This window comes from Lichenostomus cassidix, chromosome 1Aa (assembly GCF_008360975.1).
Source record: "Lichenostomus cassidix isolate B80296 chromosome 1Aa, HeHo_3.0, whole genome shotgun sequence".
In the NCBI taxonomy this organism is placed as follows: Eukaryota; Metazoa; Chordata; class Aves; order Passeriformes; family Meliphagidae; genus Lichenostomus; species Lichenostomus cassidix.
This window is the reverse complement of record NC_139480.1, coordinates 22,250,307-22,266,961: the sequence shown is the minus strand read 5'-3', so window position 1 is coordinate 22,266,961 and position 16,655 is coordinate 22,250,307. Positions and strand designations below refer to the sequence as shown.

Genomic DNA, 16,655 nt, shown 5'->3' with positions numbered 1-16,655 from the left:
CGACTGTATATCACACTCAAAACTGCACCAGGAGGTCACCAGGATATTACCTCCTACAGCACATCTCCCTCAGAGTACTCTTGGCCTTTGCTGAAATATGAAGAGAGAGGGTAAGAAGGGGAAAGCACACAAGGAAATGACCAGTTTTACAAAGACACCTACAAGCTATCATAAAATAAAGTCTACAAGCAATTAAGGCACAGTAGTGACCACTTTAAGAACTGGAAACCTTTTACAGGGCAAATCCTAGACTTTTAACATTTCCCTTTTGCAGGCAATTGCTAATCACTATCATTCTCTCCCTAGTCTGACTATGTGAAGTCATCAGAAAACTGGAGGGATGACTGTTATGAATCCATCAGTTTCACTGAAGGATTTCCTCCAGCAAAACTGTGAAAACCCTAAAATGTTGCTTCCTTGAGAGAAGTTGAATGACTGAAATGCTGGCAGAAAACAGCCTTTAGAGAGTAATAAATCAAAGTAAAAATATTTGCCAACTTAAAAATAAATAAAGCATTAGACATTTACTGTTCCACACGTCATACTTGCAGCCAAGATACTAAACTTCAGCAACCCTTCAATGCAAAATGGGCATTGTCAGTAAGCAGGAGCTGGTTCTCCTGCAGCATCCTTGTTAAGCCTGCTCTACCACAGGTCACAGGGTAGAAGGGAAGGAGGGAGAAGAGAGGGAGGCAGCAGCTCTGTAAGGCAGTAGTTTTCCAAAAGGAACATTTAATCTAATACCTGGAACATTGCACAAGCACTTGGGTTTGCTCTTCTGTTCTGACAGCTTCCTAGCTAACTACTGTCAAACTGAGGAGACATTACAATCTACTTAATTAATCCCTAGAGAACAAATATATCCCATCACACAACATAGTCAAAATACTGACTTTTTAAGCCCACTTCCACACAGTGAGAAAGCAAGAGTGCATTCTGTGTATGAAAGCAAATAGCAACGGCACACAGGAGTCAGACTACTGGAGTCAGAAATTGCAATATAGTGAAGAAAAGTGAGAGTTTGGGGAGCTATTGGAAAACCTGTTCTACAAGACTGTAGAAATTCTTTTCTGAGCAAATGCACCTTTCTCTGAAGGACCAGTGTACTTATTAATGAATCATCATTCACATCATCTGTATTTTATTTCATAAACATCTTTTTTTAAGCTTTACTACTCTCCTCTCAAGCACTTTTCTCCCAGAAGATATAAAACCCTTTTTTTTTTTCCCTCAGACTCGAGAAAAAACCCAGCCCTTATGCCAGAGCAAACAAAGAGTAGCTGATCAGCAACTCCAGCCTCCACAGACGTGCTTTCTCAAGCAACATGTTCCATATGGCATTAGAGGTGAAGAAAGCTCTGGAAAGGACAGGGGCTGAAGGAAATTCCAAGAGGGCAGCTGCAGAATGAAACCTTTCGGGAACCTCTAAAAGACCAGAGTATATGGTACGTAAAGCAAATGCCAGCAGATTTTGAGAGTTATGCATAGCATTTCCCAATGCCTAACCGCCTGAGAGCATCAGCCTTGTTTTTCTGAGGTGCAAGCCATCTTAACATCTCTCTGCCCTCTGAGAAATCTCAGATGACCATCACTACTGGATCACCAACAGGAACCAGAATCCTGCTGTGTAAAATCTAACAAGTCCTTCCTCCTTCAATAACTTGCAAGCTATAATTCCCTTTATTTTTGTCACTTTACAAGCTAACGAGGTTATTTTAATGATTAATCCAGCTATCTTTTTTAAAAATGAAGCAAACACTTATTAAATGGAGTCAGACAAGCTGCATGGAAAACTGACATCCTGTTTATCCACTTCAGCAGCACGAACCTTCCCCTGCCTCCATCCCCTGGCACCCTGTAGGAATTAACAGTCCATTCATCATTTTGATTTTAAACTTGGTTTATTTGCTTGACAACACAGAAATCTGTGAGAGATGCTGCCACAAGTCAACAGGGAAATAAGGTGAAACCATAAACTTCCAACATAAGCTGCTGAACGTCATCCAGTTTTTAAAAATAAATACATTTCACACAAAAATGATCAAATATCTCTATTATCTTAGATTTGGTTTCCTAGATCACAAAATTTTATCAAAATTCCTTAAAGTCTGTGATCTTTGCAAAGTCCATGCCTTATATAGGTGCTTACCACTTTTTAAAAAATCTTTATAAATAAATAAATTAATTTTTTATGGCAATGAACATTCTCTGTACTATTTATCCAAGTTTTTTTTATTAAGCCTTTTTTTTTAAACTAAATACAATTATTTATGAATAGTTAGAATTTTGTTCACAGCCTTGATTCTTCTGTGGGATATTCATCACATGTTGTAAATTTTTACTTTAAAGGTTATCTTTGCTTATATAAGAAAACTGGTAGTATTTGGAAATAACCAAATGTTCACTTCAAACAATTATTAGGATTTATTTGCTAAGGGTTCAATTACCTCAAGTCAGTGAACTTTTAGGAATAAGGGTTATTGCACGGTCATGGTAAAGTAGTAAACAGGACATAGGTAAAGACAGATATAAGACCATCATTTTCTCGTGGCTTGTCATATTGCCTTCCCCCTTTTTCTTCCCCTATTTCACAGGATTTATATCAAAACCTAATGTTACCTTTTCTGCATAGATTTTTCAAAACACAGCTTCCTGAATTTGTCTCCCTGCTCTTTATTTTCTGCCAAGGAAATTACATGCCATAAACTGTTTCTTTAGTCAAGAAAACCCTTTTTGCTTGTAAAATAGACCCATTTGGTGTTGATACACAGTAACTCTGCCTCAGCATGCCCCAAAACACTTCAAACAATCACCACTGAGTGAAGAAATGCTCTTATGATGTAAAACGCACACTGCAGCCCCTGTGCACACAGCAAAGTGCCTTCGTGGTTAAGTAGTCAAAAGGGTACGATTCAACAAGAAAAAAGATTAATTTACCTGACAGGACATCCACTCCATACTGAGCTTGTGGCAACAAGAATGCAGCTGAACCACAGCATCAAGGCATACCCCACTAGTGAGGCTGGGCTTTGTTTCAGACAAGACACAGAGATTTGGCTGGGCTTTGTGGATTCACAGACTCCTTCCTTGCTCTTATGGACTTCTATTCCCTACTCGTTTCAGCAGAGGAAAAAAACCTGGGCAAACAAGCAATGAGAAAAGAAATGCTGGAAAGGATGGAGGGGAAAAGAAATGCACTACGGCAGCAAGACCCTCATCTCAGTCAAGATGCAGCTTCCCATCTTTTCTCAGTCAAGATGCAGCAGCCCTCATTCCCATCCTGGTATCAGTCACAACTCTCTACCCTCAACAACCCCAGTGCCTTGAACCTCGTATCAGCCCCTGACTTTTCAATAGATTTGTGGTACCCACATCCATCACTTCACAAACCTCATTATTATTATCTTCCCTCCTCTTTTGACCTGGGAGCATTATTCCAGAGTCCTTTTCAGTTCTGGCGCTGTTTCATTCTCTTCTATTGCCCTGGGTATCAATGACTTTTAAGAACTTGGAGGGAAGAAGCAACATTAACAGTGTAACACTTGGGAATGAGGGAAAACAGGACCAAGGAAGCTATGAGGAACAAGGCTTGCTCCAAAAGGATCATGAGGCCAAACACAGTGACACCCAGTCAAATGAACATTCAGGATGTAAGTCCCCAAGAAAAAAGTAGTTACCTCCCTTCAGGTGAGCCTAAAATTACAGCAGGCAGTGAAAAGCATGTCACAGGAGTCCAGAGAGCTTGTGTCATGAAGAAAACTTACTGGAACCATGAAATGACTACTGTCAGTAGATATCTTCCATTTATCTCAGCACTGAGACAAATGGTAGATTTATCTTTCCTAAAGGATGGCCAAGTATCTCTTTACTATTGATGAAATACACACACACAAAAAAAAAATGGCCTCCTAATGGCACTCTTCAACCTTTCTGTTCTAAGTCAAAGCCATTTGACAGTTCTTGTTACTTGGAGCTGCTGGGTAACTGCACCAAATAGTGCTGTGTTGCCTCTGCAACACTCTTGAGCATTCAAGGCAGCTGCTCAGTGCCTGGATGAAAGCAGACCATCATCACCATGATCACAGCAAACATTTGGACGTAAGTCAAGTACTTGCAAGAAGACCTGGACACTCCCACCAGTTCAATTCCTGTCATGCTCCCCCACACTGCGCAAATGCACAGCTGCTCTAGCTTACTGTGTTCAGCAGGCAGCACCTTCATCACTACACACCTCCCAATATCCCACACGGCCAGCAGCTCGTGTCTCCTCTGTAAGCTCCCTCTCCTAGTTAAGGAAATTAGGCACTGTTTCAAAGCACTTGCCTTTGAAAAAGTCTTTTAAGGACATACACAGCAAAGATTTATTTATGCCAAAGCAAGGTCAACAAAATACACCTCATGCTTACACAGGCAGACAGAGAGGTTGGCACGGAACCCCAGGACCAATATACTCCACTCCACAGAGCTGGGAGCCTTGCCGAGTGCACACGTTCCTGCAAAGCCTGGCTTAGCTCTCTGGTGACACCATGGCATCAGCAAAATCCATTTCAAAATTGAACAACTTGTTTGAACCTTAAAAATCCTGAACTAAACAGGAAAGAAGCTTGCCCTTTATTTCATTTCAAGGCAAAATTATGTATAATAATGATTAGTACAGGCATCATCTCAAGCAGTTTACCTTTGAATTCAAAGTCAGAAATACAGAAAGAACAAAAATACTCTTTTTTTGAGAAATTTGCTAATATAATTAGCAAATTTATATTTATATTATAATACTTACTATTATAAAAATAATTTTATAATAATTAATTATAAATATTAAGAATATTTATATTATTATAAATATTATATAAATATATAAAAATATATATTTATATATTTTTATATTATATATTATACATTAATTATATATAATTAATAAATATGTATTGTATATTAATATAATATAATTATATGAATATTATTATATAATATATATTAATTATATATTAATGAATATTACATATTATATATTTATAATATATAAAAATATTATCTTAAATAATAGATTTTTATAATAATTATAAATATAATGATAAATTATTTTTATAATAATTTTTATAATAATTTTTATAATAAATTATAATATTTATTATGAAGTTATTATATTTATATTATAATATGATTTTTTATTATACCCCAATTTTTTGAGAAATTGGGGTGTAATAAAAATTGGTGAACTTAAAGTGTATTTTCTCTTACCAGCTGAACATGAAACAAGCCACACTTCAGAATGCAAGCTAAATGCCCAGCCCCTTAGTTACCCCCTGACTGTCTTGAAACTGAGGTTTAACAGAGAACTGGCTTCTCATCCAACCTGAACTACGGTATCATAAACACATTTAAACCAGTCTTTCAAAAAAGACAGGCCAGCCTGTCTTGTGAATCTCTGTCTTCCTCCCATTCATGCCATATTTGTAAATGGGCTGTTGATAAAAGGCACAAAATACAAACTCAGTCTGTCCAGCTTAATATTAGACTGCACAAGTTTACACCAAGTATGTTTGTTAGTTACTTCTTCCCTTCAATGCTTGGTATCTAAATAATGAAGAAAAATTAAGAAATACTTCTGGCTGGTAAATAATTCCAGTGCCAAATGTTGGTACAAGGTATTGGAACAGCTGTAACTGTGCTGAGTCCACATGGTTCAGAACAAACATCCTTTACCACTATAGAGCAAATAACCTATACCATGTACTACTGCAGAAACACATGCTGCCACAAAAAGGAAAAAAAAGCCCCAAAATTTATTATCACTGAAGTCTCATATTGATTCCTGCCAACTGTAGTAATAAGTACTACAGAATAGTTGATGCTGTGGTGCTGTAGAGCAGCTAGCATTTCACAACGAGTAAGAATGCCTTCTAGGAAGAAAACATTTGCAGTTACTGGTATCTTGCAACACAGCAGATGTCCAAATTTAACCACTCCTATCACCTCTGCATCCACATGGACTGAAATGGGTATATGTGTATAGAAGAATTTGCCCCAAGTGATGATACAGTCAATAGCATCAAGGTGTTCTTTAGACGGACTTTACAGAAACCACGAGTTTAATTATGGTTTGTCTAGTTGGGTTCCAACTCAATACACAACTTAGTCTGCTAGGGTCCAATTTATAACCAGGTTCTGCCGTAACTGTATTAAAAAGAAAACCCCACTTTAAGGTTACTATTCTTAAAGAATATATGAACTTTTTTAGGGTTCAGGCTTTTTTTCCATTAGGCAATGTGCAGAACAGATTTTGAAAACACTCCAAAATGTACAGAGCCTCAGAAGAAGAGAGGCAAAGGATGTTTTTTTCAAATCCAGAACTTGTTGAAAGAACTGTACCAAACATAAAACCTGTAGTCTACTTTCCCATCCTTGAACTTTTCATACATTCAAGTCAGTGACTTGGAAGAGGCCAGATCTGCCACTTTAGGCTGGCATCACAGCTATTTCTACATGAGGACATTGGTCAATCACACAAAAAAATATAGACACTCAAGGTACACGTGGACTCTTCAGACCAACTACCCTTCAAGACATACTTCTGAAGTAATTAAAATTAAATGATCAAAGCTTTAGAAAGTTGGTTCTGTAAATAGTCCAGAGCATGCACCTCAGAAGACTGAGCTTCCATATTTTCCAACTATTAAGCTGAGCAACCATGAGTTTGATTTGTACTTATTCCCCCACATGAAGACAGGAAGGTTTTTCAAGCATTTAATTGCAAGACAGAATTTCAAAAACAAATGAAAATTACTATGTACTCAGATATATTAAAACCTAACACTATATGTATTTTATTGTCCTTATGCTGTAATAGATTTTTGAAAAATCCACTTCAATTAACATCAGCAATTGCAATTAGCATGCTGCCAGGAATGCCAAGACTTGTATCCAAATATCTGTGCATGCCATCATTATGGCTTTCATGCACTTCAAAAAGAAGATTAAAAGCATGATTGAAGAGGTTGTTAATGTTCTACATGAAGGTTCTTTTCTTTTAGTTCATCTGGTTGAACAAAAGCTCATTTTGTTGATCCATCACTTTTCTGATTAGTCTGATGAATGAACCACTGACTTATGTCTGCATACTTCTGTATGGTACAACATAACTGCATTTGTTTAACAATTAATCAAAGACAATGACATACTTAGGAAGATATCATTTAGTTTTGCTTATCAGTTCGCTTAGCAAGAACAAATCTCAAGCTCCTGAAAATGAAATATTGCAACATAAAATGATATAAATGTCTTGTTTTGATTTAGTGTAACTTGACTGCCTAAATGCACTTCAAATAATTTATTTCCAGATGGCACTAAAGGCTATAAATGATTTCTTCATTTCACTTGCAGTGTAAATAAACTGAAGGCCAAAACCAGTTTTAATTTCATCTTCACATGAAATAGTTAGGTGGGTTTTTTCAATGCTTATACCAAAAGTAACTTTTTCTTTCCCCAGATACTATGTGGCTTTGATCAACATCACGTAGTTGGTTTTACCTTTTAATTAATTTTAATTAGCATTAAAAACTATCACCACTATAAAATAAAGAACACATTACAAAAGTAATCTTAGAACCTTACCAAAAACCCCTAAGGTTTAGTAAGTTTATCATGTTTTATTATTTTCCTTATTTAGATGAAACAAAAATAGGTACAAAGCCCTTTTAAGATAGGTAAGAAAGATTACTAGAGAAATAATTATCTGGTATGAAATCACATTAACCCATTAATCTTATGCACATGCCCATAACTAACTGTCTTAGAACTTGTTCCCATTGACTTTAACATTGCAAGGTTAAGATCTAGAAATAAAAAATGCATGACTATTCTGTTACTCAGATTTAAATGAGAGTTTTCCCCAACAATATAGTTTTGAAAGAATAACCTTCACATTGCATACAGGCTTAATAAAATATCCAAAAAGAGACAGAAACAGCACTGCCCTCTTGCAATTGAGAAACACTTCTGCTGCAGTCATTCAGCTGGAAATACCAAATAAGGCGTTCTCCAACCCTCTCAAATTTCAAAAACCCCAAGTACAGTCTTGCAACTGTTTCTTCTGCAGTTAGAATATTTCTATTAGAGAAAAACAAAGTTTGCATAAATCTCAGCCAACTTCTCACAGTGTTTTACAGTCATTTGGTGCAAACTTGTGAGCTTTAGGTATAACATACTTAAGCCTGCACAGATCCACAAGAAAAGTTCAACTGAATGCACTTTGTGAGAACCCAATATACACTGCAGTGAAAAAACAGCAGGAGCCCAACTCTACTTGTACAGGACCCTGGGTATTCTCAAGAGCTGAAGGGTTATTATTTCTGTTCACTTTCTCCTGCTGCAATTACAGCAGTCAAGTCTGATACACCTCTTTCACACCCACTGCTCACATTCTCTTGGGCTTACAGACTACTTGGAATCCAGCTTATCCTCATGTTAAAAGATGGAGTCCAATTCTGCAAAGAGCTACAGCTACACTTTTAAAAAGCATACAGGTAATTGGCACTCTTGGATCTCAGTATTGCCAACAGTCTAAAAATTTTAACTCTAAACCTTTAAAATTTGTGTGAGCTTGATGGGCTTTTGTTTAAGTGGCCTTTTTTGTTTGTTTTTGGCTGACTGTTTCTTTTATTGTCCTCAAATTCACTGACTTCCAGACAAAGAAAACAATGTTTGTCTCCCTTAACAGTCAAAGCCACATCACAGTTACACTACATAGAGACTTGTGCAGGAGAGACTACTACATTTCAGGTGCTGTCAGCTCAGTTATACACTCTCCAAATTAAGGAAAAAGATGGGTACATGGAATTTATTTTTAAATTTGCTCACAACCAAATGTAACTGCAAAATTCCACATCCATGTAAGAGAAGACAAAGCTTCTGAACACACTCATAATTAACTTTTGTCAGTACAAGTGCTGTAACTTTACACACAGTCAACTGTGGAATAAAGCAGAGTCTAGGTTAGGTAGCTGTTGCACAGCTAAGAGTCAAAACAGTAGCATATGGGTTTATTTCAGAGTGCTCAGGCTCACATCCCTATAATTATTAGCACTTAAGAGTTTGAGTTATTTTTCCCTTCAGCAACTCCTCCAGTAAATGAAGTGAATTTTTGCAATTGAGACACTGCTTGTCTTTCAGTCACAGCATAATGCAGTCTAGGCAATAAATTATTTCCTACTGTGTGCTTTGCAATTATAATTCCTCACCAATACCATAACTCAACATGGTAATAAAAAATAATCAGTATTTATCTGGTGCCTGTGGATTAAAACCTTTCTAACTCTCCCGAAACAAAATAGAAGTTATGAAACATACCCAGACAAGGAGCAACAGATTTCTTTTCACCGTTCCACAGTACCCCAGCATTCCAACTATGATGAGGAAACAGCAGACTGCAATCATAACCGGGTGGACCACGGGAAAGTAAGTCAAAATGACAGCCTCCTCCACCCTAAAATCAATCAAAACCATAATCAAAAAAGCACAATCACACAAAAATGATACAGAAGAAAAACATAATACAGCCATTAAAAAGAAGATGGTTGATTAGCAGATGTATTCTTTCCAGCACCTTACACGTTTCACAGAAATGTCTTCAACATGATTTTAAACTCAAATGCTGCATTTGGGTACCAAAAAGTAATGCATTGTGCAAAACCTCTCCGGAGTGAAGGCAATCTTCCTGTCCTGCACTTGCACAGGACTCAGCACAATGAGGCCCTGTTTTATCACTAGGGCTCATAAGCACTGCTATAACAAAATTAACAGAATTCCTAAATCTCTGGACTGAATAAAGTATTCAAAACTAAACAGTAATATAATATGATTGCATGTTGTCAAAGGGCCAAAAACTGATCCCTGTCAGAAGACTGAATTCCTATCCTTCCCCCTTTTCTAATTTCAGTTGATGCCAGAAATTGTAGTAAAAAATGCACATTTCAGTAAAACAATAATTAGCTTTACTGAAGGATTCTGAATTGTACAAATCCTAATTAGGAAGCTTGCCATACAGAATGAACAACATCTACCCCAATCAGTCACCCATACAGATTAAAAGTTTAACTAAAGCTTTACCTTGTTTCTGCAGTTAAAGTGAGAACATTATTCAAGTAGTCTCTCAGCCAAGCAGAAACACCTAATATGCTAATGGACATCACCTAGAAAGAAAACATTAAGTTATTTATCATGTGTTTAAAGCAAATTGCAAGATCATTCATAATTTAAGTAAAGGATCAACCATCACTAACATATTTCATGCATTCATTTATTTGAACAGCATGTCCCCAAAACTGTACTTCTATATGCTTAGAATTGGTTTGTTGCCCAAGTATTAGGGAGCCAGTGACAATAATCATGTTTCCCAGCTAGTGATGCTACTGCTGGCTCCTATCCCACCACTGCACAACATACCACAGAAATAACAGGGAGGGCTTACACTGCTAAAATCAGTGACTCTTTCACAGCTCACGAGTGATACACATCAGTCTGCATGAAACCATGAAGCCATGCTCAGGTACACAGCTAGTGAAGAAATATCTGACACAACAGTACTGATGCATTGACACACAGGAGATGAGATTTATCTTCGAGTTAAATTTAGAAGAATCTGTTTCTCTTGCTCATTGAGACAGAGTCACACCATGAACACTGTGTCTGTTTCCTGAACCATAAAATGAAAATAAAACTAACTGCATTTCAATTATAAACCACATAAAGCATTTGGGTACCTAATGTGTCAGGGACTTCAGAGGCATGAAGCCACTACACTTTCACCAGGACTGATCCCACAGCAAGTAAATTCCCAAGACTCAACCCACCTAGAATTGCTACCACTTCAGCAGACATGGATTTCTGTCACCTGATGCCATCGTACACTTCAGCACACCTGGAACCTACCAGGAGAAGCTCTGGCCTCTGATTTTCTTGAGAGGTGAAACCTGAATAACATGTTCAGAACCTGCCACGCTGTGACAGCACCAGCTCTGCTGCTGCTGTAGCAGGGGTACTGCTAGAGGACAAGGCACTCTCCACTCAATTTCACATGGGCACCTGTGCCTGAACCACAGCTCAGGGGCTGAACCCAGAAGACACGGGACCTCAGAAGCACCACTGTCTAGCCGAGGGAGAGAGAACTAAGCATACTCAATACTTTTGTTTTCATGCACTGTATAGGGGTAAGACAGGACACATCAGCATTACACTTACAGTTTCTCAGATCAGTAAAAAGTGCTATGTCCTCAAAATCTAGCTTTCCACATGCCCTCACATACTTCCCTGAAGTTGTTCTGAAGAACAAGTTAAGTGGTTCAAACCTAACAGGAAAAGTCACTCTGTGTCCTTACTGGCTCCTTTGCCTGCAGCATGCCCACAGCAGATTACTTCAGACTTTGAAATTTCACAGAAGTCCCAGTAGCTATCCCAGAGGTTCTTCCTGCTTTTCAGATCTCATGCACAAAGTACAGGCACTGCCCTGGTTCTGGGTGCTGCCAGCAAGTGCTGGATGCTTGGCATAATGCAAGCATACTCCTGAAAGCTAATGCATGCTACAGGTCTACATGTTCGTTACATGTCGCTGTTTGACCGCTAGCAGAGTGAAGAGATGAGTCCTTTCAGAGTGCTAAAAGAACTACTTTATTAAATAACTAACAGATTTATATACACATCAGAAGGCTATTCGGATTGGGCCAACAATCATCCACCCCCCGGGACTGATTGGCCCAGGCGTTTGACCACCTGTATCCAAAAGGCCATTTCAATAACATGAAACTTTATTTACAAAACATAGAAGAAGAAGAGAAAAATTCCCGTGGGAAAGGTTTCTGTGCTGCCACACTTTACACTCTGTGAGATCAGTAACAGTAAAGAACATTTTCTATTTTCTTATTTGCAGGAAGCTGCAGGAACAAGGAAAAGAAGGTGACTGGAATCTCCTCCTAAAAAAATTCCTCAACAACTACCTATCTCCTTGGAAGAAAACGTCAGGCAAACACACCACACAAGCAGTCAAAAACACTAGAGAGGTAAAGCAGACTACAAGGAGACAGCCTAGTCTCCTGTGGTCAAGAACAACACAAAACATTTTTAACCCTCCACATCTCCCTGAATGGCCTGTTGATACACACAGAAAAGCATTACCCCACACATCCACTCTGTTTAAGATGAAATATTTAGCGTAAAGTGGACTACTTCACTTTACAACAGTGGTGTTCAGAAGTGAGAAGTCCATCAAAACACTCAGTAACTTTCAGTAAGAGCCAGATGGTCCTGCTACAAAAACAGTACCAGAAAAATGATCACTTTCTAAATAATATTCTTCCTCACATACCAGACTGGTGAACTGCCTAGTCCTTGCTGTCCATTAGGAATTCTCAGGCTGCAAGAATTTTCTTTCACCCTTCAGCATGCAGTAACCCATTGAACAAAACAGTGAGAGGAGGTGCATTTCAAGGCAGGCAAGATTGCTCCTTCAGCAGAGGTAAGATTTGGCAGCATACTAAAGCATGCAGGTTATTCAGAGGCAACAGGGAAAGCCCAGAGCAACCAGTTAAAAGGCAGAGTGGACAGAAAGGACTTCCTGGAGACCAAAAGTACTGAGCAGAGTCCTGTCACTGAGAGAATCATTCAGTTTGCTAGAAGAAGGGACTTGCATGCAAAGGCGAATCAAGAAGAACAAGAACTTTCATTTATATTCTGTCTGCCTAAACTGAGTCTTCTCTACCTAGATATGTATTTTTGCCCACATAAAATCCATGGAAAATCTAGACAGATACATCACCAAGCTGAGGCCAACGCATGGATGCGTGACTTCTACAGAACTGTTTAATGACCACATCAGAGAACATGACTCCCTCTTCACTGCAACTTCTTTTCTTCCAACAGCAACTGGAAGAAAAGGTCTGCTTCCTTTAACTAGGAAAAATAACCTTCACCAGTAATGTAACTACATTAACACCATTTCAGTTCATAAGAACAAACCCTCTATGAGAGGCCTCTTGCATCATTCAGAAAGACTTTAGCCATTTAGATTCCAATCCCTGGCTGTTCTCATTTAGTGTGAATAGCTAACAGAAAATTATTACTGTTTCTTGCTGATGTAAATTACATGCAAGAACATTCCACCTACAAAGCCTGTGAGAGCCAGGCTACAACTCACCTACTCACCTACCCTGTGCCTGGCATGATCTCACCACCATTAGCTCCTTCAGGTGTTACTGACTTCTGCCAGTCTTAAAATGCACCTGAGCTAGCTCAGCATTACTCTGAAAAAGTAATGCCCGATGCTTCACCTCACTGCTACACAGATGCTACACATAGATTACCTGTGCAACACCCTCCTGCCAATCAAATTCCTCGCGAGGCACCTTTGGGCACCTATTTTCAAAAAAGTCCAAAGTGAATTATTACTCTGAATGACCTGAAAGCCAGAGTGCTGTGACACACTTCAATTCACAGGCATGAAAGTCAGTAACACTGTCCAGCTGGAGTGGCAGAAAGGCATGGGTCAGAAAGTGAAGGCAAATACTCAAGAGGCTCCTCTTGAACAGAAAAGGCCTCTGAAAAGGCAAACTGATAACTCAAAAAGCAATTCAGCAAGAAGTTGATTACAAAAGGTGTATTTCACAGCACCTAAACTGGCTAGGGCTTGGCAGCTCTTCACTAACAGAAGAACTGATGTATATAAAAGTTGCATCCCCTCTGATCAGCAGAAGTGAGCCTGAGGGCAGGAACACCCTGAGGGATGAAAGATGCCTTTGCAACATCAGACTGCCCTGCATAACGACTGATGTTTATTCTAGTGACAAAAGATTATCAAGCACTAGCTCCCATCCATCAATCCACTTGCTCACCTGCTCCATAGCCACAAGGGAACCACAACAAGAACACAACACACATCTGACCTCCACAGCCTCCTGCTGACTCAACATGCACATGTGCTGCCCTGTAGAAGCACTGAACATCCTCAAGGGCCAGATGACATCAAGAAGGTTCCAGGCACACTCCACACCACCTACAGCACATGCAGATCTTCAGCCAGCAGCATGAGAATTCCATCAACACCAGCAGCACAACTCAGTCCAGGCACTCAGTAAGCAGGAACAGTAACAGCCTCCCCAGAAACCTTGGTGTGCATCCAAACCCACCAGCAAAGAACAGCAGGCACATCACTGCAATTCACTGCCAAGTGGTTTTCAAGAAGTTGTGGGCAGGGGCAAGGTCCTGATTACAGCTACTGTTGGTTCATTTGAAGGATGGTGAAAAGGTGGCCCCAAAAACCTGCCAGTCCCTACTTCAGCCGTTGTTTTGTAACTAATTTATATGTAAAATACAGTTAAAATCTGTATCAAGCGATCAAAGAACACAAGTTTATGACAAATAAAACTGTTAAAACAATTCTCACATTAGCAGTAACATCATTTCACCAAAAAGTTTTCATTCAAGCTTCTCTGATGACAGCTAGTCTTCTGTGCTGTAACTATAATATGATAGTATGCAGTAAAACATGTTTATTTGTTGCAGCTGGCTGCACAAGTCACTATGGGTTTAATTCTGAACTGTCACAGTATGTTGCACAGCCATCAATATTACACTGAGGAGTTCACAACACCGCCTGCTGTCATACTCTCTATTTTAAATATATTTTCCCACTGATTAAACAAAGTATGAGCAATATGCACAAAAGAAAATATTAAATTTTCAAATGAATTTGTAATGTAAAGTTTTTAAAGCTCCTAAGGTTTTCTTAGACAACTGAATTACAATATCCAACAACAGACTTTAGCTATTAGGTGCAATAATTCCCAAACATAGTTTAAATTGTGTTTGGAACTCTCTTACATAAATTAGACATCAAAATGAAAATATAAAATCATCTGCAATTCTTTAAGTATATACTTTAAGCCATTATTTTGAAAGTTCTACTCACAGTGTCTCTGAGGCCATAACTAAACTAGAAAATAAATCTGCATTTTAAATTAAGATATGAACATGGATTTCTACCTTTAAGGGAGCAAGAACCAATTGATGTTGCTATTCACACACCTGTGTTCACCCTTTCATCATTTTTTTTTATTCAAACATTTTAATACCTTCATTTTGCTGTACTCAAATTTGAGAAAGGGGTTTTTTTAACTGTTAAATCATAGAAAAGATTAAAAGTATCTTCCATACCAAAAATCACACGATCGTTTTTATTCTAACAGATGGAGTAAACATCTTCAGGCCACGCTCTGATATCTATAATGAAATGCTGACTAGCAACACTACACAGCAACCTGCTTTTGAATGGAAAGATTTCTGGCTCCAAGAAAATTACTTCCAAGATATGACAATATTCATCAGAATACGTCTTCTAATTTTAGCTAAAAAAAGAAAAAAAAACCAAAACAATACAAAAAACAAAAACAAACACACAAACAAAAAAACCACAAACAAAAAAAAAACCAAAAAAACAGAACCAAAATACCTCTAAACTATGCCCAAACAACAAAAAAAACTCAACAAAAAAAGCCAAAGCAAACAAAAAAACAAAAAAACAAAACAAAAAAAAAATTTAAAAAAACCCAACCAAACAAAAAAACCCCAAACCAAACCTTGTGAAAATTTTCCTGTTAGAAATTGATTTGGGTAATCTGAGCTGTGACTTAACCTTACCAAGGGGGCAGGGAGATACATCACTACAAGGTCATGAACAGAGCACACTGCAATGCTTTTACAGGATTTTCACTATTAGGTTCAATATTCAGATCCTTGAACAAACACAGATAACAGATCCATGGATAAACAGACAGCTGCATTTTTTGGGATAGAGGGCCATAAGGGTGGAAGAAAGTGTGACAAGAGGCCTTGTTTTTCTGTATTCCCTGGCAAAACCATTTAAATGTTTAGAGAAAGAAGAATTGCCTACAAAAAAGGGAAATCCCCTATTTCCTAAAAAAGTACCTTTTATTGGTTTTAGCATTTTTTAGCTAAGCCTTCTACAAGGTTATGGCTTGGACCCCTCCCACCTCAGTAAACAGCTGAAGCAATTAATATTTGCACTTTGAATCTGGGTTTGCTTGCACAGCTGCACCAGTGAGTTAACAACCTGCTCCACATTTGGCACGGGCTGGAACTCGCACTTTGCAGTAAGGCAACTGCTGGAGCACTGACAGGCTGCTAAGAGGTCACCCTCCCAGGGAACATGAGCAAGTTTTCCAGCAGGTGGCTGTTCAAGGCTCCCAGAGCAAGCACAGCAGAAAGAAGCAAGAGCCCAAGCACACAAACAAGGCTTAGGTACAGCTCTACTGTGTGTCAGACCCACATCAACTTCTGGGCTGTGTAGCACAAGGCTACATTAAAAGCAAAGAGGGATAAGGCAGTGAATATATTTCTTCATCCTCCCTCTCACCGACTACTGAAGCACTGCACTTCTTGTTGGACATGACTTGTGCCACTTTCCCCCCAAAGGTAACCATCTCACTGCCAAGACATCTGTTGCCTTTGGGGAGGCACAGGCATGTGATGCTCATCACAGGGAATCCAGAGCAATGCTCAGAGCTCAAGTGTCCCAAACCATGTCACAACCCACATATCACCATCAAGATGATACGCCTTCACATATGCACAATATACTCTTAATTTTG

At 38.5% G+C, this 16,655-nt stretch overlaps 1 protein-coding gene across 3 annotated transcripts in view; it reads right to left on the bottom strand.

The window, feature by feature from the left end:
* The window catches only part of TSPAN12 (tetraspanin 12), a 41,413-nt gene that overhangs the window by 16,833 nt on the left and 7,925 nt on the right, over window positions 1–16,655 (bottom strand). For all 3 annotated transcript variants that reach the window (XM_085042449.1, XM_085042432.1, XM_085042440.1), the window contains exons 3-4: window positions 10,108–10,190; window positions 9,349–9,484 (exon numbers count right to left, since the gene is read on the bottom strand). In XM_085042449.1, coding sequence (XP_084898575.1) covers window positions 9,349–9,484; window positions 10,108–10,190 — 219 coding nt within the window. The remainder of the gene's footprint in view (window positions 1–9,348; window positions 9,485–10,107; window positions 10,191–16,655) is intronic.